Raw genomic sequence first — 23,286 nt, 5'->3', positions numbered from 1 at the left:
AGTTACCCAGACCTGAGTTGTGATGATGGGGACACAGAACTACACTCTGAGAGGTGGAAGTGATGTAATTCAGAGGGCCACTTGGCGAAACATCTACTGAGCAAGTGATGATGAATGTGGTTCCTTCTCAAAGTTACCACGCCGTGGTGAGGAAACAGCATAATGTCGCAGACAAAAAAATATCTGAGAATGAGTCATGAACACACATTACAATAACACTGAACAAGGTTCACTATACCAAGGTTAGGGTGGGTAAGGTTTGTCAGGAAACAGGACAAGTGTTGCCTGACGCGGGTCTTAGTCATATGATGACCTATAGATGGAGCTTTTAGTCATCTGACAGAGGCCTTCCACTGGTAATAATTATAACCACTTTTATTTCTCAGTGTACTTACTTTCTCTGTTTCTTCTCGAGGAGGTTGTTGCGCGAGGCTTGTTCCTCCAGAAGTATCTTGAGGTCGTTCAACTCTGCTTGTAACCTCTGGGACTTGCGTTTCAACTGTCCAACCACCTGCCGCTGTTCCTCTGTCTCCTCGTACGCGTCTGATACCTGAAACATTGTTCTCAATAACACTCCTTGCTAATAAATAACAATGTTGCCATCAATATCACTCAGTGAATGATAAATAACATAGTCAATAACTCTCGGTGAATGGTGAATAAAATTGTCAATAACAGTGAATGTTAAATAACATTGTTCTTTAGAGGGCAGTACACAACACTGGTGTAGAGGACAGTACACAACACTGGTGTAGAGGGCAGTACACAACACTGGTGTAGAGGGCAGTACACAACACTGGTGTAGAGGGCAGTACACAACACTGGTGTAGAGGACAGTACACAACACTGGTGTAGAGGGCAGTACACAACACTGGTGTAGAGGGCAGTACACAACACTGGTGTAGAGGGCAGTACACAACACTGGTGTAGAGGGCAGTACACAACACTGGTGTAGAGGGCAGTACACAACACTGGTGTAGAGGGCAGTACACAACACTGGTGTAGAGGACAGTACACAACACTGGTGTAGAGGGCAGTACACAACACTGGTGTAGAGGACAGTACACAACACTGGTGTAGAGGGCAGTACACAACACTGGTGTAGAGGACAGTACACAACACTGGTGTAGAGGACAGTACACAACACTAGTGTAGAGGGCAGTACACAACACTAGTGTAGAGGACAGTACACAACACTGGTGTAGAGGGCAGTACACAACACTGGTGTAGAGGGCAGTACACAACACTGGTGTAGAGGGCAGTACACAACACTGGTGTAGAGGGCAGTACACAACACTGGTGTAGAGGGCAGTACACAACACTGGTGTAGAGGGCAGTACACAACACTGGTGTAGAGGGCAGTACACAACACTGGTGTAGAGGGCAGTACACAACAGAGGACAGTACACAACACTGGTGTAGAGGACAGTACACAACACTGGTGTAGAGGGCAGTACACAACACTGGTGTAGAGGGCAGTACACAACACTGGTGTAGAGGACAGTACACAACACTGGTGTAGAGGGCAGTACACAACACTGGTGTAGAGGGCAGTACACAACACTGGTGTAGAGGGCAGTACACAACACTGGTGTAGAGGGCAGTACACAACACTGGTGTAGAGGGCAGTACACAACACTAGTGTAGAGGGCAGTACACAACACTGGTGTAGAGGGCAGTACACAACACTGGTGTAGAGGGCAGTACACAACACTGGTGTAGAGGGCAGTACACAACACTGGTGTAGAGGACAGTACACAACACTGGTGTAGAGGGCAGTACACAACACTGGTGTAGAGGGCAGTACACAACACTGGTGTAGAGGGCAGTACACAACACTGGTGTAGAGGGCAGTACACAACACTGGTGTAGAGGGCAGTACACAACACTGGTGTAGAGGGCAGTACACAACACTGGTGTAGAGGGCAGTACACAACACTGGTGTAGAGGGCAGTACACAACACTGGTGTAGAGGACAGTACACAACACTGGTGTAGAGGGCAGTACACAACACTGGTGTAGAGGGCAGTACACAACACTGGTGTAGAGGACAGTACACAACACTGGTGTAGAGGGCAGTACACAACACTGGTGTAGAGGACAGTACACAACACTGGTGTAGAGGGCAGTACACAACACTGGTGTAGAGGGCAGTACACAACACTGGTGTAGAGGACAGTACACAACACTGGTGTAGAGGGCAGTACACAACACTGGTGTAGAGGGCAGTACACAACACTGGTGTAGAGGGCAGTACACAACACTGGTGTAGAGGGCAGTACACAACACTGGTGTAGAGGGCAGTACACAACACTGGTGTAGAGGGCAGTACACAACACTGGTGTAGAGGGCAGTACACAACACTGGTGTAGAGGGCAGTACACAACACTGGTGTAGAGGGCAGTACACAACACTGGTGTAGCGTAGAGGACAGTACACAACACTGGCGTAGAGGGCAGTACACAACACTGGTGTAGAGGGCAGTACACAACACTGGTGTAGAGGGCAGTACACAACACTGGTGTAGAGGACAGTACACAACACTGGTGTAGAGGACAGTACACAACACTGGTGTAGAGGGCAGTACACAACACTGGTGTAGAGGGCAGTACACAACACTGGTGTAGAGGGCAGTACACAACACTGGTGTAGAGGGCAGTACACAACACTGGTGTAGAGGGCAGTACACAACACTGGTGTAGAGGGCAGTACACAACACTGGTGTAGAGGGCAGTACACAACACTGGTGTAGAGGGCAGTACACAACACTGGTGTAGAGGGCAGTACACAACACTGGTGTAGAGGGCAGTACAAAACACTGGTGTAGAGGGCAGTACACAACACTGGTGTAGAGGGCAGTACACAGTACAAAACACTGGTGTAGAGGGCAGTACACAACACTGGTGTAGAGGGCAGTACACAACACTGGTGTAGAGGGCAGTACACAACACTGGTGTAGAGGGCAGTACACAACACTGGTGTAGAGGGCAGTACACAACACTGGTGTAGAGGACAGTACACAACACTGGTGTAGAGGGCAGTACACAACACTGATTTAGAGGACAGTACACAACACTGGTGTAGAGGGCAGTACACAACACTGGTGTAGAGGGCAGTACACAACACTGGTGTAGAGGACAGTACACAACACTGGTGTAGAGGCCAGTACACAACACTGGTATAGAGGGCAGTACACAACACTGGTGTAGAGGGCAGTGGTGTAGAGGGCACAACACTGGTGTAGAGGGCAGTACACAACACTGGTGTAGAGGGCAGTACACAACACTGGTGTAGAGGACAGTACACAACACTGGTGTAGAGGGCAGTACACAACACTGGTGTAGAGGACAGTACACAACACTGGTGTAGAGGGCAGTACACAACACTGGTGTAGAGGGCAGTACACAACACTGGTGTAGAGGGCAGTACACAACACTGGTGTAGAGGGCAGTACAAATCACTGGTTTAGAGGACAGTACACAACACTGGTGTAGAGGGCAGTACACAACACTGGTGTAGAGGACAGTACACAACACTGGTGTAGAGGGCAGTACACAACACTGGTGTAGAGGACAGTACACAACACTGGTGTAGAGGGCAGTACACAACACTGGTTTAGAGGACAGTACACAACACTGGTGTAGAGGGCAGTACACAACACTGGTGTAGAGGGCAGTACACAACACTGGTGTAGAGGGCAGTACACAACACTGGTGTAGAGGGCAGTATACAACACTGGTGTAGAGGGCAGTACACAACACTGGTGTAGAGGGCAGTACACAACACTGGTGTAGAGGGCAGTACACAACACTGGTGTAGAGGGCAGTACACAACACTGGTGTAGAGGGCAGTACACAACACTGGTGTAGAGGGCAGTACACAACACTGGTGTAGAGGGCAGTACACAACACTGGTGTAGAGGGCAGTACACAACACTGGTGTAGAGGGCAGTACACAACACTAGTGTAGAGGGCAGTACACAACACTAGTGTAGAGGGCAGTACACAACACTGGTGTAGAGGGCAGTACACAACACTGGTGTAGAGGGCAGTACACAACACTGGTGTAGAGGGCAGTACACAACACTGGTGTAGAGGGCAGTACACAACACTGGTGTAGAGGGCAGTACACGACACTGGTGTAGAGGGCAGTACACAACACTGGTGTAGAGGACAGTACACAACACTTGTGTACAAGACAGTACACACCACTGGTGTAGAGGGCAGTACACAACACTGGTGTAGAGGACAGTACACAACACTGGTGTAGAAGGCAGTACACAACACTGATGAAGAGGGAAGTACACAACTCTGGTTTAGAAAACAGTACCCAACACTGGTTTAAAAAGCAGTACACAACACTGGTGAAGAGGGAAGTACACAACTCTGGTTTAGAAAACAGTACACAACACTGGTTTAGAAAACAGTACACAACGCTGGTGAAGAAGGCAGGACACAACATTGACGTAGAGGGCAGGACACACTACTTACCTTCTTCTCTAGCTGCTTCTTCATAAGCAGCAGGTGGTCAAGGTCGTCCTCCTGCTGCTGCTTGAGTTGTTTCTTGAGCAGCTCGATCTCTCTCAAGCACCAGTCGTACTTGCGCTTGTACAGTGAGGCCTCAGCAGCGTCATCGTAGTCGTGTTCAGCATCACCGTTCACGTTGTTTACTGACACCACCTCACACTCCAGCGCTTGTCTCTCCATCTCCAGCTTACCATTGACTGTTGTCACCAGTCTCATGTTGGCCTGTGTGCGGGCAACACTCTTGTAACATCTACACTCTACTAGCACCTGTGTGCGGGCAACACTCTTGTAACATCTACACTCTACTAGCACCTGTGTGCCAGCTACACTCTACTAGCACCTGTGTGCCAGCAACACTCTTGTAACATCTACACTCTACTAGCACCTGTGTGCGGGCAACACTCTTGTAATATCTACACTCTACTAGCACCTGTGTGCCAGCAACACTCTTGTAACATCTACACTCTAGCAGCCCATGTGTGTGTTGGTCACTGTGAGCGAGAAACACTCTTGTAAGATGTACATTGTAACATGTTTCTAGGGAGAGTTTTAGGTCAGGATTGGCATCAGTGTTCAGTGTGGTGTATACAATGTACACAAAAGTAAGTGTGAAGGTTTTTAATACTGAGTAAATTCCATCATCTGAGTGATAAAACACGCGAGGAATACTAGCAATTTGCTGAATAAATGCTTAGAAACCCGAGACTAGCAATCTTTATGAGGACATGTTCGGTCAATTAAGATTGCTAGTGCTGCCCATGTATCGTACTCTTCTACTTGTCGCTATTATGTACTATTTGTAACTTGAAACTTTTGCAGAGTGAGGGAGGGAGTCCTGCAGTGTACAGTCATCACTTAAGAGTGTCACAGCGGACTTAAGCACATACATGTACACATATACTATACTACGGTGAGGTAAGGGGTAGTACATAGTAATGATGTGTGAGGTACACAGTAATGTGTGAGGTACAAAGTAATGGTGTGTGAGGTACATAGTGATTATGTGTGAAGTACACAGTAATTTGTGAGGTACATAGTAATGTGTGAGGTACACAGTAATGTGTGAGGTACACAGTAATGTGTGAGGTACATAGTAATGATGTGTGAGGTACATAGTAATGTGTGTGGTACACAGTATACTTGGAAAATATGTATACCTAAGAATATTGCTTCTTGTCTGTCGATGCACTGGAAATGTCCAAGTGAATACTTTTAGAGTTGTTTACAAATATTATGAATAAGATCTCATTATTAAGAATGAGTTTGTTATTATCCAGGTGGATATCTTCACCAGCTGGTCGTTGTTGTTGAGTTTGTTATTATCCAGGTGGATATCTTCACCAGCTGGTCGTTGTTGTTGAGTTTGTTATTATCCAGGTGGATATCTTCACCAGCTGGTCGTTGTTGTTGAGTTTGTTATTATCCAGGTGGATATATTCACCAGCAGGTCGTTGTTGTTAAGTTTGTTATTATCCAGGTGGATATGTTCACTAGCTGGTCATTGTTGTTGAGAACCAGCTGGATCTGTCATCTGACGTACATTGCACAACTTCATTTATTTTCTGCGATATACAAAACGTAGTTTACATGCAATAAAATACTATTAAGCCACTAGCATGCAGTGTTATGTTATCTGGAAGGATTGCTAGTTCCTGGAGGCATTGGGAGGTCAATGATATAACTAATGGATAACAAGAGGGCCTAGGACACCTCCTTGAGGCACCCCTGTGTTGACTGGTAGAGTTGATGAGATACTGTCATTACTGGTCACATGTTGGTGACTGCCACTGTGTATGTGAGAGCACGGCCTCTTGATGACAATGTTGTAATCTCAACATCAGGATGTTGATAACTACTGTTCCAAAGTGTTTCCTTAGATCGATAAACAGGATGAGTTGTCCTGAGAGGTGGTAATACCCAAGAGACAGTAATCCCAGATCTGCTGCAAGGAAACATTTCAAGTTGTAACTGATGACTCTTTAGTGGAATACTTGAGGATATCTTCATCGCTCTACTGAAGTCTACCATCTCGGGTTGACATTACTGAAGTCTACCATCTCGGGTTGACATTACTGAAGTCTACCATCTCGGGTTGACATTACTGAAGTCTACCATCTCGGGTTGACATTACTGAAGTCTACCATCTCGGGTTGACATTACTGAAGTCTACCATCTCGGGTTGACATTACTGAAGTCTACCATCTCGGGTTGACATTACTGAAGTCTACCATCTCGGGTTGACATTACTGAAGTCTACCATCTCGGGTTGACATTACTGAAGTCTACCATCTCGGGTTGACATTATTGAAGTCTACCATCTCGGGTTGACATTATTGAAGTCTACCATCTCGGGTTGACATTATTGAAGTCTACCATCTCGGGTTGACATTACTGAAGTCTACCATCTCGGGTTGACATTACTGAAGTCTACCATCTCGGGTTGACATTACTGAAGTCTACCATCTCGGGTTGACATTACTGAAGTCTACCATCTCGGGTTGACATTACTGAAGTCTACCATCTCGGGTTGACATTACTGAATTATTATTATTATAATCAAAAAGAAGCGCTAAGCCACAAGGACTATACAGCGCTGCAGGGCAGGAAGGAAGCGAGGGCATCAGGTGGCAAAAGGGAGATGGATGAGCAACAGGTTACGGATAACAGCGGGGCAGTGGATGGTGAAAGGGTAAAGGGCAGCAAGAGACTGAACCAGAAAGGGCTGAGGGGAGTGCGAAAAGTATCATCAGAGTTTGTGGAGTAAATCAGTCGTTGTCAAGAAGTCAATGAGAGAGTCAGGATTAAAGGAGGGTCCATCAGCAAGAAGGGAAGGTAAAGAGAGAGTAGGAGAACGAAGACGACGTTGGAGGGAAATTCTGCGTGCTCGTTGATAGAGAGGGCAGTCTAACAGAATGTGGCTAATCGATACTGGAACTTGACACTGCTCACAGAGAGGAACAGGGTGCCTCTCCATGAGATACCCATGAGTAAGACGAGTGTGGCCAATGCGAAGGCGGGAGAGAGTGGTCTCCCAACCTCGGCACTGATGACAAGAAGACGGCCAGTAACCTATGCTCGGTTTAATAGAATGAAGTTTGTTACCGAGCAGAGTTGACCAACGTTGTTGCCAACGGGTGCGAAGGTGGGTAGCTATTGCAGCAAAATAGTCCAGAAATGGAACACCTCGATAGGAAATTGGTAGGTCATATACTGCTGACCGCGCAGCAGTGTCTGCCTGTTCATTGCCCTGTACGTCGACATGACCAGGGACCCAACAAAAAACAATATCTTTATGTTTGGTAGAGATACGGCGTAGCCAAAGTTGGATACGGAGAACTAGGGGATGAGATGTATCAAATTTTCGTATAGCCTGTAGAGCACTAAGGGAGTCTGAGACTACTACAAATGATGACACAGGCATAGATGCGATACGAATAAGTGCTGCAAGAATGGCATACAGTTCAGCAGTAAAAATGCTAGCTGAAGATAGTAAATGCCCTCGTACGACGCTGTCCGGAAACACTGCTGCGAATCCGACGCCGTCTGAAGACTTAGAGCCATCTGTGTACACAGCGGTGGCATGAGAATGAGAGTGGAAGTGATCAAGAAAAAGAGAGCGGGAAGCCACCGTAGGCAGTTGAGCTTTCGAGCAAGGGAGTGAGAAAGAACAGACCCGAACAGCTGGAACTTCCCAGGGGGGTAGGGAAAAGTGAGATGCTACATGAACATATAAAGGTGGTAACTGAAGGGAAGACAAGAGTGAAAGTAGGCGAAGAGAAAAGGGACGGAGCAAACAGGGGCGGCGAACGAATAAAGAATGTCTACTAATATCGGTGACCATTCTATAAATGGAAGGATTGTGTAGATCGTGAGAGCGTACATAGTAACGAAGGCAATGGGCATCACGGCGATCAGACAAGGATGGAACATTTGCTTCTGTATAGAGGCTCTCAACAGGGGAAGAGCGAAAAGCACCAAGGCACAAACGTAAGCCTTGGTGATGGATAGAGTTAAGGCTAGAGAGAGTAGCAGGAGAGGCCGCGGAATAAATCTGGTCACCATAATCGAGTTTCGATAAAACGAGGGCTGAATGTAGGCGAAGCAGAGTTCGACGATCAGCTCCCCAGGAAAGATGAGCAAGGGTTTTAAGAAGGTTTAGCCGGCTGTGACAAGTTGCCTTCAGAGAGGTAATGTGAGGTTTCCAGGTTAACCGACGGTCAAAGAGAAGGCCTAGAAACCTGACTGTATCACGTTCGGGGATACGGGAGCCATAGAGATACAAAGGATGATCGGAGATAACAGAGCGTCTAGTGAAAGTAATTTGGTGAGTTTTGGTACTTGAAAATTTAAACCCATGTGTGGTGGCCCAAGTGGAAACACGGTCGACCGCATGCTGGAGAGAAACTGCAATAAGGTGACAGTCAGCGCCTGCACAAGCAATAGCGAAGTCATCAACATAGAGTGATGACCAAATATTGGGTGGAAGAACAGAGGCCAAATCATTTATAGCAAGGAGAAAAAGTGTTGTGCTTAGAACACATCCCTGAGGGACACCTTCAGCTTGGACGAAGTCCGGGGAAAGAACATTATTGACTCGAACACGGAAATGTCTGTCAGTTAAAAAGTTCTTAAGGAAGGATGGTAGATTGCCTCGGAGGCCTAAGGAATGGGCCTGGGCCAAAATATTATACCTCCAAGTTGTGTCATATGCCTTCTCAAGGTCAAAAAATATGGCAATAACTGAGTGATTATTCGCAAAGGCATTACGAACATACGTATCCAAGCGTAGTAAGGGGTCTATGGTAGAACGACCCTTACGAAAGCCATATTGACTAGCGGAGAGACTGTTGTGAGTCTCTAAATACCACATTAAACGTCGATTTACGAGGCGTTCCATCACTTTGCAAACTGCACTTGTAAGAGCGATGGGGCGATAGTGGGAGGCATCATGTCCTGTAGTACCCGGTTTGCGGAAAGGGAGAACAATGGCAGATTTCCACAGCTGGGGAAGAACTCCTTGTGCCCAAATAAGATTGAAGAGGTGTAAGAGGACTACAAGGGCTGACCGATGTAAATGTTGTAACATACGAATATGAATGTCATCAGGCCCAGCTGCCGATGATCGGCAAGCTGAGAGCGTTGCCTCCAGTTCTTGAAGTGTAAAAGGCACATTATACTGTTCTTCTCCGAGAGAAGAAAAGTCCAAGGATACTAACTCTCTGGCAGACTTTGAGGAAAGAAACGAGGGGCATAGATGGAGCCCTCGGGAAATACGGACCAGATGTGTGCCAAGTTCAATGGCAACGTCGAGAGGGTTTGCTATATCAACACCAGTGACCCGTAGAACAGGAGCCGGGTCAGGAGAGTATTTACCACTCAATTTCCTCACTTTTTTCCAGACTGCACTCATAGAAGAAGCAGAGGTGATGGTGGAAACATAGTCTCGCCAACAAGTGCGTTTAGCTTCACGGATGACACGGCGAGCGATCGCACGCTTCTGCTTAAAATCAACAAGTCTCTCAGCGGTTCTATTGTACCGGTACCTGCCCCATGCAGCACGTTTCAAATGTACTGCACGAGCACAAGCAGGAGACCACCAAGGCACGCACTTCTGAGAATGCCTGCCTGAGGTTTGGGGTATAGAATGAGAAGCTGCGGTATAAACTGATGTCGAGAAGATGTGTAGGAGCTCATCAATGGAGGATGAAGAAGGAACCTCACTAAAAGCAGTGAGGTGTGAGTAAAGATCCCAATTTGCCCGATCAAATTGCCAGCGAGGGCTACGGGAAGGTGGTGAATAGGAAGGAGAAGTAAGAATGATCGGAAAATGATCGCTGTCATGTAAGTCTGGTAGAACAGACCAGGTGAAGTCTAGTGCAGTGGAGGAAGAGCAGACTGATAGATCGATGCAAGAGAGAGTATGAGTACGAGGATCAAAATGGGTGGGAGTACCCGTATTTAAAACATGGAGGGGGTGAGAGGCAAGAAAAGCCTCCAACTGAATGCCACGTGAGTCACAATGAGACCCCCCCCAGAGGAAATGGTGGGCATTAAAATCACCAAGTAACAGAAGTGGTGGTGGTAAGGATGAAACAAGAAAGGCAAAGTCTGGGATAGAAAATGCTCGAGAAGGAGAGAGATATAAAGAACATATTGTAAACCACTTATTCAAGTGGATACGGGCTGCAGTGTAATGCAGCGAGGTATGGACAAATAGTTGACAGTACGGAATATCATTGCGTAGAAGAAGGGCACTTTCATTAAAGGTCCCATCTGAGAAAGGATCCGAAGAATACAATAAATTATAGCCTGAGATAGGTTGGAAAACAGCCGAGTGTAATTTTGGTTCTTGTAAGCAAGCACCAACAGGGGAAAACCTGGAAAGCAACATCTGAAGCTCACCCCGATTACCCCTGAGGCCGCGGATATTCCACTGTAAATAGGCCATGATTGGCGATGAAGAAAATATCAGGAATCTGTAGGTAAAGGCACCTACGGACTAGAGGGGTTAGAAAAGTCAACGTGTGGTGGCATTGGAAGATGTTCAAGTAGCGAAGGAACGGAGCGTTGCGAAGAATGGGGTTGTGAAGATGGAGGAGAGGGAAGAGAAGGAACAGGAAGTGAATCAGTGTCCATTGAAGGTTTAGTCTCTGCAATATATTCTGAAATGGCTTCAAGTGTTTCTGAATTCAAAGATGTATGGGAAACCATATTGGAGATAGGAGGAGGAGGGTGAGTAAAGATTGGGACAGTAATGGACTGTACCAAAGTAGAGGGGGAGGGAAAAGTGTAAGGGACTGGAGATGAAGTGTGGGGGGGGACAGAAGAGGTAGAAACCTGGGAGGTGACAGAAGAGGGAGAAACTTGGGAGGGGACGGGGGTGGAAGGCATAGTACGAGGAGGAGGGTGAATCTCCACACTTGTAATAGAGCCAGAGAGAGGGGAAGAACTAGGTACAGAGACTGGAAAGGTAACGTGTGGAGGTGGAAGAAGGGAAGGAAGGGGCAAAGAAGATTTGAGCAATGTGGATTTTTTGGACTTCTGAGTAGAGGGGCGATTGGTATTAGGTGTCGTACGAGGTCTTGTCGATACTGGGGCTTGTGAGGAAGGACGCGAAGATGTGAGAACAGACTGAGTTGTAGTCGGGACGTCAGAGCCAAGGACAGCAAAAGGATTAGATGCCGTAATGGCTATGGGAGGGGTAACAACAGAGGAGGCTGCAGAAGATGGGACCCCAGAAGTGGGGGGATGTTTGGAAACACGAGAATAAGAAACACGGGGTAGTCTCCCTTGGAGGCGGAGATGAGTAACTGCCATAGCATAAGGGAGACCTTCTGCCTCTTTGAGGCAACGGATTTCACGTTCATTTAAGTAGACCTGGCAACGGCGGGAGTACGAAGGGTGAGCTTCATTACAATTAAGGCAAGATGGAGGTTGACTGCAAGATGTATTAGAATGGTTGTCGGCACCACAGACTGGGCATTCGGCCATAGATCTGCAATATTTCGCTGGGTGACCAAAACGCCAGCAATTTCTACATTGTTGCGGTGTAGGTATCACCTTTCGAACTTGTAACCGATGTCCCGCGACATATACAGAGGACGGGAGTTCTCGGCTGTCAAAAGTTAAACGAGCCACATTGCAAGGGTAACGTCTCCGCCCCCGGGCAGGAAGGACATAAGTGTCTACTTTGAGGATTGGGAGATCCTGGAGTTCCAGCTGTTCAAAAATGTCATTGCCACATGACTGGAAATTCTGTTGGACTATGGTATGGGGCAGAATGACAGTACCACTACAAGAATTGAGAGAAAGATGTTTTTCAATAGTGATAGGAGTAGTATCGATATTCGAAAGGAGAGAAAGATCATGAGCTTGGGTAGCATTCTGGACAGTGACGATGCGCGTACCGCTCTTGAGAGCGTGAAATGAAATATCTCTGCCAACATGATGCAGGAGCGCTTTGGCAATACTATGGTCAGAAAGGTAGGCAGAAGAAGAAGTTGGTCTTAAAGTAAAGAATTTAGTCCATTGTGTGGTCCGAAACTGAGCGTGGAGAGGGAGTGCTTGACGTGTCGGTCGTTTCCGAGTAGAATGGGAAGGTAACGACGGAGCATCATCAGGAGATTGACGTTGGCGTTTAGGAGTAGGACCGGAGTTGGTCCGGCATGAAATGGGTGGGCGATTCGAAAATTGCCGTACCGTAGAGGGAGAAGCCGGAAGCATAGTCAAAGGAGAGCGGAGTTCAGACAAATCGAAGGAGTCAGTCGAAGCCCCGGTACCTGAAGCGGGTGAGGAAACAGCACCAGCAAGAGGTACAGGGGCATCAGGAGTGTCCGAAGAGTGGTCTAAACACAAGGCAGGGTCAGAATGGGGTGCGGTATCAAGAAGGGGCCCGGGGGTAGTGGTTTCATGGACTAGGGCTGCCATGGTTAGGTTACTCCTTTGCTTTTTGTTTTTAAGAAAAAAAAAGAAAGAAGAAAATAAAAACAAAAAAAAGAATAAAAAAAGGGGGGAGCGGGGAGGAATAGTTCCCAGGAGGAATGAAAGGGCCGGAAATCTCCCTCCGCGCCCAAGAGGACTCGACACCGCTAGTAGCGCAGATGCAGCATGGAACCCGTGCCATACCCTACCCTTCATGCCAGTAAACCAGCAATCCGGGATAGCAACCTCACATCTGCCGAGCTACCTCGGTGGACAAAAGAGAGGGCGGCCGGATATCCGCCACAAAGCATACCTCCTTCAGCCACCACCCCCGGAATCCGAAAGGTGGCTTCCAGAGATACACCCGTCGCCCAAAAGACACCCAAAGCTACTCCGGGATACCGGAGAGGGATCGGGACATCCCTAGGCAATCCAGATTCCACGGCAAACTACGCCACCGCCAAGAAACCTCAACGGAATGGGATCGACCCCGGTGTCCTTTCCCCTACCTAGGAACTAGCGCGCCTGTGGGAGAAATCACGAAGGCTAAAAAGAGGAAGGGCAAAAGGGAGGGGTGAGGAGGAGGAGGAGGAATGGAAAAAGGGGAGGATGGGGAGGATGGGATAGGGGAGGGGAGAATGGGGGGTAATTAGGTTCGGTCTGAGGAAGAAGACCGACAGGGCTAATTCCTCAGACCAAGAGCCTCTTCACCACGCCAAGGAGCCCCCCTTGAAGAGGACATTACTGAAGTCTACCATCTCGGGTTGACATTACTGAAGTCTACCATCTCGGGTTGACATTACTGAAGTCTACCATCTCGGGTTGACATTACTGAAGTCTACCATCTCGGGTTGACATTACTGAAGTCTACCATCTCGGGTTGACATTACTGAAGTCTACCATCTCGGGTTGACATTACTGAAGTCTACCATCTCGGGTTGACATTACTGAAGTCTACCATCTCGGGTTGACATTACTGAAGTCTACCATCTCGGGTTGACATTACTGAAGTCTACCATCTCGGGTTGACATTACTGAAGTCTACCATCTCGGGTTGACATTACTGAAGTCTACCATCTCGGGTTGACATTACTGAAGTCTACCATCTCGGGTTGACATTACTGAAGTCTACCATCTCGGGTTGACATTACTGAAGTCTACCATCTCGGGTTGACATTACTGAAGACTCCACCTAACATGTAAGCAGTTCTGCATGGTGAACTACGGCAGCGTAACATGACTAGCTTTTGTTCCCAATGTGTAACTATCATATACAATAGTGTAGCAACACACTAAATTGTAACAGTTGTACCACTATAGTAGTTGTCCCACTGTAATAGTTGTACCATTGTAATAGTTGTACCTGTCATAGTTGTACCATTGTAACAGTTGTAGAACACTGTAAAACTGTACCACTGTAACAGTTGTACCCTTCTCATAGTAATAGTCACTGTAATAGTTGTACCATTATAAAAGCTGTACCAATGTAATAATTGTACCATTGTAACAGTTGTACCATTGTAATAAGTGTACCATTGCAATAGTCGCACCACTGTAATAGTTGTACCATTGTGACAGTTGAACCACTGTAACAGTTGTACCACTGTCACAATTTTACCACTGTTATAGTACCAATGGAACTTTCCCTGAGCTGAGGTGAGACTTGGAACTGCTAGTTAATAAACTCGTATATAAGTACAGAAATGAGCAGGTGTAGTGTGAGCAGGTGTAGTGTGAGCAGGTGTAGTTTACCTGGAGTTTACCTGGAGAGAGTTCCGGGGGTCAACGCCCCCGCGGCCCGGTCTGTGACCAGGCCTCCTGGTGGATCAGAGCCTGATCAACCAGGCTGTTGCTGCTGGCTGCACGCAAACCAACGTACGAGCCACAGCCCGGCTGGTCAGGAACCGACTTTAGGTGCTTGTCCAGTGCCAGCTTGAAGACTTCCAGGGGTCTGTTGGTAATCCCCCTTATGTATGCTGGGAGGCAGTTGAACAGTCTCGGGCCCCTGACACTTATTGTATGGTCTCTTAACGTGCTAGTGACACCCCTGCTTTTCATTGGGGGGATGTTGCATCGTCTGCCAAGTCTTTTGCTTTCGTAGTGAGTGATTTTCGTGTGCAAGTTCGGTACTAGTCCCTCTAGGATTTTCCAGGTGTATATAATCATGTATCTCTCCCTCCTGCGTTCCAGGGAATACAGGTTCAGGAACCTCAAGCGCTCCCAGTAATTGAGGTGTTTTATCTTCGTTATGCGCGCCGTGAAGGTTCTCTCTACATTTTCTAGGTCAGCAATTTCACCTGCCTTGAAAGGTGCTGTTAGTGTGCAGCAATATTCCAGCCTAGATAGAACAAGTGACCTGAAGAGTGTCATCATGGGCTTGGCCTCCCTAGTTTTGAAGGTTCTCATTATCCATCCTGTCATTTTTCTAGCAGATGCGACTGATACAATGTTATGGTCCTTGAAGGTGAGATCCTCCGACATGATCACTCCCAGGTCTTTGACGTTGGTGTTTCGCTCTATTTTGTGGCCAGAATTTGTTTTCTACTCTGATGAAGATTTAATTTCCTCGTGTTTACCATATCTGAGTAATTGAAATTTCTCATCGTTGAACTTCATATTGTTTTCTGCAGCCCACTGAAAGATTCGGTTGATGTCCGCCTGGAGCCTTGCAGTGTCTGCAATGGAAGACACTGTCATGCAGATTCGGGTGTCATCTGCAAAGGAAGACACGTTGCTGTGGCTGACATCCTTGTCTATGTCGGATATGAGGATGAGGAACAAGATGGGAGCGAGTACTGTGCCTTGTGGGACAGAGCTTTTCACCGTAGCTGCCTCGGACACCACTCTGTTGACGACTACTCTCTGTGTTCTGTTAGTGAGGAAATTATAGATCCATCGACCGACTTTTCCTGTTATCCCTTTAGCACGCATTTTGTGCGCTATTACGCCATGGTCACACTTGTCGAAGACTTTTGCAAAGTCTGTATATATTACATCTGCATTCTTTTTATCTTCTAGTGCATTTAGGACCTTGTCGTAGTGATCAAATAGTTGAGACAGACAGGAGCGACCTGTTCTAAACCCATGTTGCCCTGGGTTGTGCAACTGATGGGTTTCTAGATGGGTGGTGATCTTGCTTCTTAGGACCCTTTCAAAGATTTTTATGATATGGGATGTTAGTGTATCGGTCTGTAGTTCTTTGCTGTTGCTTTACTGCCCCCTTTGTGGAGTGGGGCTATGTCTGTTGTTTTTAGTAACTGTGGGACGACCCCCGTGTCCATGCTCCCTCTCCATAGGATGGAAAAGGCTCGTGATAGGGGCTTCTTGCAGTTCTTGATGAACACGGAGTTCCATGAGTCTGGCCCTGGGGCAGAGTGCATGGGCATGTCATTTATCGCCTGTTCGAAGTCATTTGGCGTCAGGATAACATCGGATAGGCTTGTGTTAACCAAATTTTGTGGCTCTCTCATAAAAAATTCGTTTTGATCTTCGACTCTCAGTCTGGTTAGCGGCTTGCTAAAAACTGAGTCATATTGGGACTTGAGTAGCTCACTCATTTCCTTGCTGTCATCTGTGTAGGACCCATCTTGTTTAAGTAGGGGCCCAATACTGGATGTTGTTCTCGACTTTGATTTGGCATAGGAGAAGAAATACTTTGGGTTTCTTTCGATTTCATTTATGGCTTTTAGTTCTTCCCGCGATTCCTGACTCCTATAAGATTCCTTTAGCTTGAGTTCGATGCTTGCTATTTCTCTGACCAGTGTCTCCCTACGCATTTCAGATATATTGACCTCTTTTAGCCGCTCTGTTATTTTTTCCGTCGCCTGTAAAGGGAGCGCCTGTCTCTTTCTATTTTACATCTACTCCTCCTTTTTCTTAAGAGGAATAAGCCTTGTGCATACATCGAGTGCCACCAAGTTAATCTGTTCTAGGCATAAGTTGGGGTCTGTGTTGCTTAGTATATCTTCCCAGCTTATATCGGTTAGGACTTGGTTTACTTGGTCCCACTTTATGTTTTTGTTATTGAAGTTGAATTTGGTGAATGCTCCCTCGTGACTAGTCTCATTATGTCGGTCTGGGGCTCCACGCATACATGTCTGAACCTCAATTATGTTGTGATCTGAGTATATTGTTTTTGATATGGTGACATTTCTTATCAGGTCATCATTGTTAGTGAAGATGAGGTCTAGTGTATTCTCCAGTCTAGTAGGCTCTATTATTTGCTGGTTTAAATTGAATTTTGTGCAGAGATTTAAAAGCTCGTGTGAGTGTGAGTTTTCATCAGAGCTGCCTCCTGGTGTTATTACTGCAACAATATTATTTGCTATATTCCTCCATTTTAGGTGCCTTAAGTTGAAATCCCCCAGGAGCAAGATGTTGGGTGCAGGAGCTGGAAGATTTTCCAGACAGTGGTCAATTTTTAACAGCTGTTCCTGGAATTGCTGGGATGTTGCATCCGGAGGCTTGTAGACTACCACAATGACTAGGTTTTGGTTCTCGACCTTTACTGCTAAAACTTCCACTACATCATTTGAGGCATTTAGCAGTTCTATGCAAACAAGTGACTCTGCAATGTACAGGCCAACCCCCCCCCTTTGCCTGTTCACTCTGTCACATATGTATAGGTTGTAACCTGGAATCCATATTTCGTTGTCCAAGTGATCCTTTATGTGGGTCTCAGTGAAAGCCGCGAACATTGCCTTTGCCTCTGCAAGCAGTCCACGGATGAAAGGTATTTTGTTGTTTGTTGCTGGCTTTAGACCCTGTATATTTGCAAAGAAGAATGTCATCGGACTGGTGGTATTGTTGGTACTGGGGGGGGGGATTTTTTTCCGGCATTAGTATCTGTATCTGTTGGTTTGGAGTGGAGGCCATCGACTGTGGTTCCACTCCAGGAATGACTGGATTTGGTGTACGATTTCTGCCATTTCCTGCCAGTTTTTTTTCCTTCCTGGCACTAAAAAAACCTCTCCCTCTTGAGTGGCTGTGGCTACCCAGGTTTTCCCATGGCCTGGATGTTTTGTATCTTTTTGTCCCCTTTAGATGGTATGCCTGGCAATTTAAGTTATAGCACAGTCTTTCCTGTACTGAAGAGGTACACATTTCAGGGTGAAAAAGCTTACAGGAAGGGAGTTTGCATTTTCCTGTTGTCATATGGGCATGGCATTTTCTAGGGTGGTCATAGTTGCACGTCCCGTCTGTTTTTCCAGATTTCCCATGTCTGCAGATACCAAGTGCATAGTATGTGCACAGGCTTGGTTTCCGTTTGCCTTGGGTTTCTGTGACTGTATTCCCTGTTGGTGCATGTTTCCCTGTCTTATTCCTATCCTCCCTAGCACCAACAATGGAGCTCCCACCAGTTGTTTTTGGTAATATATCCTCACTATTGCTAGTGGAGTCCTCTTGTTTGCTATTTCCTGTGGTATTTCTAGTTTGCAATATTGGTTTTATCTTATCTTTGACTACACTTGTTTCCCCACTACGGCTCCTGTCCCCTATGAGGTCATTTATATGTATTCCTTCCTGCGTATAATTCCCGACTACCTGGACAAAATCTCCAGCTTCACCATTACTGTCTCCCAGGACAGCACCTCCAGCTTCACCATTACTGTCTCCCAGGACAGCACCTTCAGCTTCACCATTATTGTCTCCCAGGACAGCACCTCCAGCTTCACCATTACTGTCTCCCAGGACAGCACTATCAGCCCCACATTTACTGACTACCAGGACATCACCTCCAGCCTTACAGTTTCTGACTACATGGCCAGTATCAAGGGCAGTACCATTCAGCCCAGACTTTTTATGTTCCCATCTGTTGTAGAAAGCTTCCAGGTTGTCTATGAAAGCAGCTTTGATGTTATCCTCTTTTAATACCCTTGTGATTTTAGTCCAGATAGTGTGAGATAGTGAGATAGTGTGAGCAAGTGCAGTGTGAGCAGGTGTGGTGTGAGCAGTAGTAGTGTTAGCACTACAGCACCAGTGTTAACCCTGTACCAGCACACTGTAGTGTGAGCAGGTGTAGTGTGAGGTGTAGCGTGAGCAAGTGTAGTGTGAGCAAGTGTAGTGTAAGTGTAGTGTAAGCAAGTGTAGTGTAAGCAAGTGTAGTGTGAGCAAGTGTAGTGTGAGCAGGCGTAGTGTGAGGTGTAGTGTAAGCATATGTAGTGTGAGCAGGTGTAAAGTGAGCAGGTGTGTGAGCAGGTGCAGTGTGAGCAGGTGTAGTGTGAGCAGGCGTAGTGTGAGCAGGTGTAGTGTGAGGTGTAGTGTGAGCAGATGTAGTGTAAGCAGGTGTAGTGTGAGCACATGTAGTCTTAGGTGTAGTGTGAGCACATGTAGTGTTAGGTGTAGTGAGAGCAGGTGTACTATGAGCAAGTGTAGCGTGAGCAGATGTAGTGTGAGCAGGTGTACTATGAGCAAGTGTAGCGTGAGCAGATGTAGTGTGAGCAGGTGTAGCGTGAGGTGTAGTGTGAGCAGATGTAGTGTAAGCAGGTGTAGTGGGAGCACATGTAGTGTTAGGCGTAGTGTGAGCACATGTAGTTAGGTGTAGTGTGAGCACATGTAGTGTTAGGTGTAGTGTGAGCAGGTGTACTATCAGCAAGTGTAGTGTGAGCAAGTGTAGTGTGAGCAGGTGTAGTGTGAGGTGTAGTGTAAGCAAGTGTAGTGTGAGGTGTAGTGTAAGCAAGTGTAGTGTGAGGTGTAGTGTAAGCAAGTGTAGTGTGAGGTGTAGTGTGAGCAAGTGTAGTGTAAGTGTAGTGTGAGCAAGTGTAGTGTGAGGTGTAGTGTGAGGTGTAGTGTGAGCAAGTGTAGTGTGAGGTGTAGTGTAAGCAAGTGTAGTGTGAGGTGTAGTGTAAGCAAGTGTAGTGTGAGGTGTAGTGTAAGCAAGTGTAGTGTGAGGTGTAGTGTGAGCAAGTGTAGTATAAGTGTAGTGTGAGCAAGTGTAGTGTGAGATGTAGTGTGAGCAAGTGTAGTGTGAGTAAGTGTAGTGTGAGCAAGTGTAGTATGAGGTGTAGTGTGAGCAAGTGTAGTGTGAGGTGTAGTGTGAGGTGTAGTGTGAGCAAGTGTAGTGTGAGGTGTAGTGTAAGCAAGTGTAGTGTGAGGTGTAGTGTAAGCAAGTGTAGTGTGAGGTGTAGTGTAAGCAAGTGTAGTGTGAGGTGTAGTGTGAGCAAGTGTAGTGCAAGTGTAGTGTGAGCAAGTGTAGTGTGAGGTGTAGTGTGAGCAAGTGTAGTGTGAGGTGTAGTGTAAGTGTAGTGTGAGCAAGTGTAGTGTGAGGTGTAGTGTAAGCAAGTGTAGTGTGAGGTGTAGTGTAAGTGTAGTGTGAGCAAGTGTAGTGTGAGGTGTAGTGTGAGCAAGTGTAGTGTGAGGTGTAGTGTAAGTGTAGTGTGAGCAAGTGTAGTGTGAGGTGTAGTGTGAGCAGGTGTACTATCAGCAACTGTAGTGTGAGCAAGTGTAGTGTGAGCAGGTGTAGTGTGAGGTGTAGTGTAAGCAAGTGTAGTGTGAGGTGTAGTGTAAGCAAGTGTAGTGTGAGGTGTAGTGTAAGTGTAGTGTGAGCAAGTGTAGTGTGAGGTGTATTGTGAGCAAGTGTAGTGTGAGTAAGTGTAGTGTGAGCAAGTGTAGTATGAGGTGTAGTGTGAGCAAGTGTAGTGAGCACACTGGTGCAGTACACCAGTGCCAGCAGACACAAGTGTGGTGGGGGTAGCGGCCCCCTGGTTGAGAAATTGAAGATTACTAGACTCCCAGACCCCGGGGGTAACACACCAGTTCTAGTGACTGACTCCCTGATCCAAAAGACTGTTGGTGCTACCAACGAGCATATCAACCTGATCACCAGTCAGGTTGATCACCAACTGACTGAAGGGTGACCATCAAGGCTGGGTTGTCTCATTGTGACCCTGGGTTCTCTGTGACCCTGGGTTGTCTCATTGTGACGCTGGGTTCTGTTTCATTGTGACTCTGGAGTTTACCTGGAGAGGGTTTCGGCGGTCAACGCCCCCGCGGCCCGGTCTGAGACCAGGCCTCGTGGTGGATCAGGGTCTGATCAACCAGGCTGTTATTGTTGGGTTCTGTCTTGTGACACTGGGTTCTGTCTTACTGTGACCCTGGATTCTGTCTCACTGTGACCCTGGGTTCTGTCTCATTGTGACCCAGGGTTCTGTCTCATTGTGACCCTGGGTTCTGTCTTATTGTGACCCTGGGTTCCGTCTCATTGTGACGCTGGGTTCTGTCTCTCATTGTGACGCTGGGTTCTGTCTCATTGTGACCCTGGGTTCTGTCTCATTGTGACCCTGGGTTCTGTCTCATTGTGACCCTGGGTTCTGTCTTATTGTGACCCTGGGTTCTGTCTCATTGTGACCCTGGGTTCTTTCTTATTGTGACCCTGGGTTCTGTCTTATTGTGACCCTGGGTTCCGTCTCATTGTGACCCTGGGTTCTGTCTCATTGTGACCCAGGGTTCTGTCTCATTGTGACCCTGGGTTGTCTTATTGTGACCCTGGGTTCTGTCTTATTGTGACCCTGGGTTCTGTCTTATTGTGACCCTGGGTTCTGTCTTATTGTGACCCTGGGTTCCGTCTCACTGTGACCCTGAGTTCTGTCTCTCATTGTGATCCTGGGCTCTCTCATTGTGACCCTCGTTCTGTCTCTTGTGACCCTGGGTTCTCATTGTGACCCTAAGTTCTGTCTCTCATTGTGACCCTGGGCTCTCTCATTGTGACCCTCGTTCTGTCTCTTGTGACCCTGGGTTCTCTCACTGTGACCCTGGTTGTCTGTAACCCTGGGTTCTGTCTATGACTCTGGGTTCTCTCATTGTGACCCTGGGTTGTATCTCAGTTACCTGAAGTCTCAACACTAAAGCCTGATAGTTACCTGAAGTCTCTCCACACTGACGTCTGATAGTTATCTGAAGTCTCTCCACACTGACGTCTGATAGTTACCTGAAGTCTCTCCACGTCTGATAGTTACCTGAAGTCTCTCCACACTGACGTCTGATAGTTACCTGAAGTCTCTCCACACTGAAGTCTGATAGCTACCTGAAGTCTCAACACTGAAGTCTGATAGCTACCTGAAGTCTCAACACTGAAGCCTGATAGTTACCTGAAGTCTCTCCACACTGACGTCTAATAGTTACCTGAAGTCTCTCCACCTCCTTCTCCAGTTTCATTCTCTCAGCTTGCTCAGCTTCCAGTCTCTCTCCCGCCAGGTGCGCAGTGTTGTGCTCCTCTGACAAGTCTGCCGTCACCTCTGCCAGCTGTGTAATATTGTTAACAAGTTAGCATCAACCTTAACATTATGTAGGTGCTAACACTGCACTAACACCGCTGTTCCTAACACTGTACTAACACTAGTGTTAATACTGCATCAGCACTAGTGTTAACACTGCACCAGCACTAGTGTTAATGCACCAGCACCAGTGTTAACACTGCACCAGCACTGGTGTTAACACTGCACCAGCACTAGTGTTAACACTGCACCAGCACTAGTGTTAACACAGCATCAGCACTGGTGTTAACACTGCACCAGCACTAGTGTTAATGCACCAGCACCAGTGTTAACACTGCACCAGCACTAGTGTTAAGACTGCACCAGCACTAGTGTTAACACTGCACCAGCACTAGTGTTAATGCACCAGCACCAGTGTTAACACTGCACCAGCACCAGTGTTAAGACTGCACCAGCACTAGTGTTAACACTGCACCAGCACCAGTGTTAACACTGCACCAGCACCAGTGTTAACACTGCACCAGCACCAGTGTTAACTGCACCAGCACCAGTGTTAACACTGCACCAGCACCAGTGTTAACACTGCACCAGCACCAGTGTTAACACTGCACCAGCACCAGTGTTAACACTGCACCAGCACTAGTGTTAATGCACCAGCACCAGTGTTAACACTGCACCAGCACCAGTGTTAAGACTGCACCAGCACTAGTGTTAACTGCACCAGCACCAGTGTTAACACTGCACCAGCACCAGTGTTAACACTGCACCAGCACCAGTGTTAACACTGCACCAGCACCAGTGTTAACACTGCACCAGCACTAGTGTTAATGCACCAGCACCAGTGTTAACACTGCACCAGCACCAGTGTTAACACTGCACCAGCACCAGTGTTAACACTGCACCAGCACCAGTGTTAACACTGCACCAGCACCAGTGTTAACACTGCACCAGCACCAGTGTTAACACTGCACCAGCACCAGTGTTAAGACTGCACCGGAAGTAGCGTTATTATCTCAGCTTACAGAAGCTTAACTCACTCAGCTACAACAAAAGATTAAGATAATGTCACCAACCATAACATACAAAGATAATACACATAATACAAAGATAATACAAATATATATGTA

At 47.0% G+C, this 23,286-nt stretch overlaps 1 protein-coding gene across 7 annotated transcripts in view; it reads right to left on the bottom strand.

Moving 5' to 3' along the window:
* Positions 1 to 357: 357 nt before the first annotated feature.
* Positions 358 to 23,286, bottom strand: part of LOC128693578 (myosin heavy chain, skeletal muscle) — a 136,722-nt gene continuing 113,793 nt past the window's right edge. For 6 of the 7 annotated variants that reach the window (XM_070097434.1, XM_070097436.1, XM_070097435.1 and 3 more), the window contains 3 exons: positions 22,068 to 22,187; positions 4,491 to 4,748; positions 358 to 550 (listed from right to left, as the gene is read on the bottom strand). In XM_070097434.1, the coding sequence (XP_069953535.1) occupies positions 392 to 550; positions 4,491 to 4,748; positions 22,068 to 22,187 (537 nt within the window). In that variant the 3' untranslated portion in view covers positions 358 to 391. The remainder of the gene's footprint in view (positions 551 to 4,490; positions 4,749 to 22,067; positions 22,188 to 23,286) is intronic. The other variant, XM_070097440.1, reaches the window with a different exon arrangement.

The sequence above is a fragment of the Cherax quadricarinatus genome, chromosome 57, assembly GCF_038502225.1.
Source record: "Cherax quadricarinatus isolate ZL_2023a chromosome 57, ASM3850222v1, whole genome shotgun sequence".
In the NCBI taxonomy this organism is placed as follows: domain Eukaryota; kingdom Metazoa; phylum Arthropoda; class Malacostraca; order Decapoda; family Parastacidae; genus Cherax; species Cherax quadricarinatus.
Note: the sequence above shows the minus strand (reverse complement) of the source record. Positions and strands in the feature narration are given on the sequence as shown.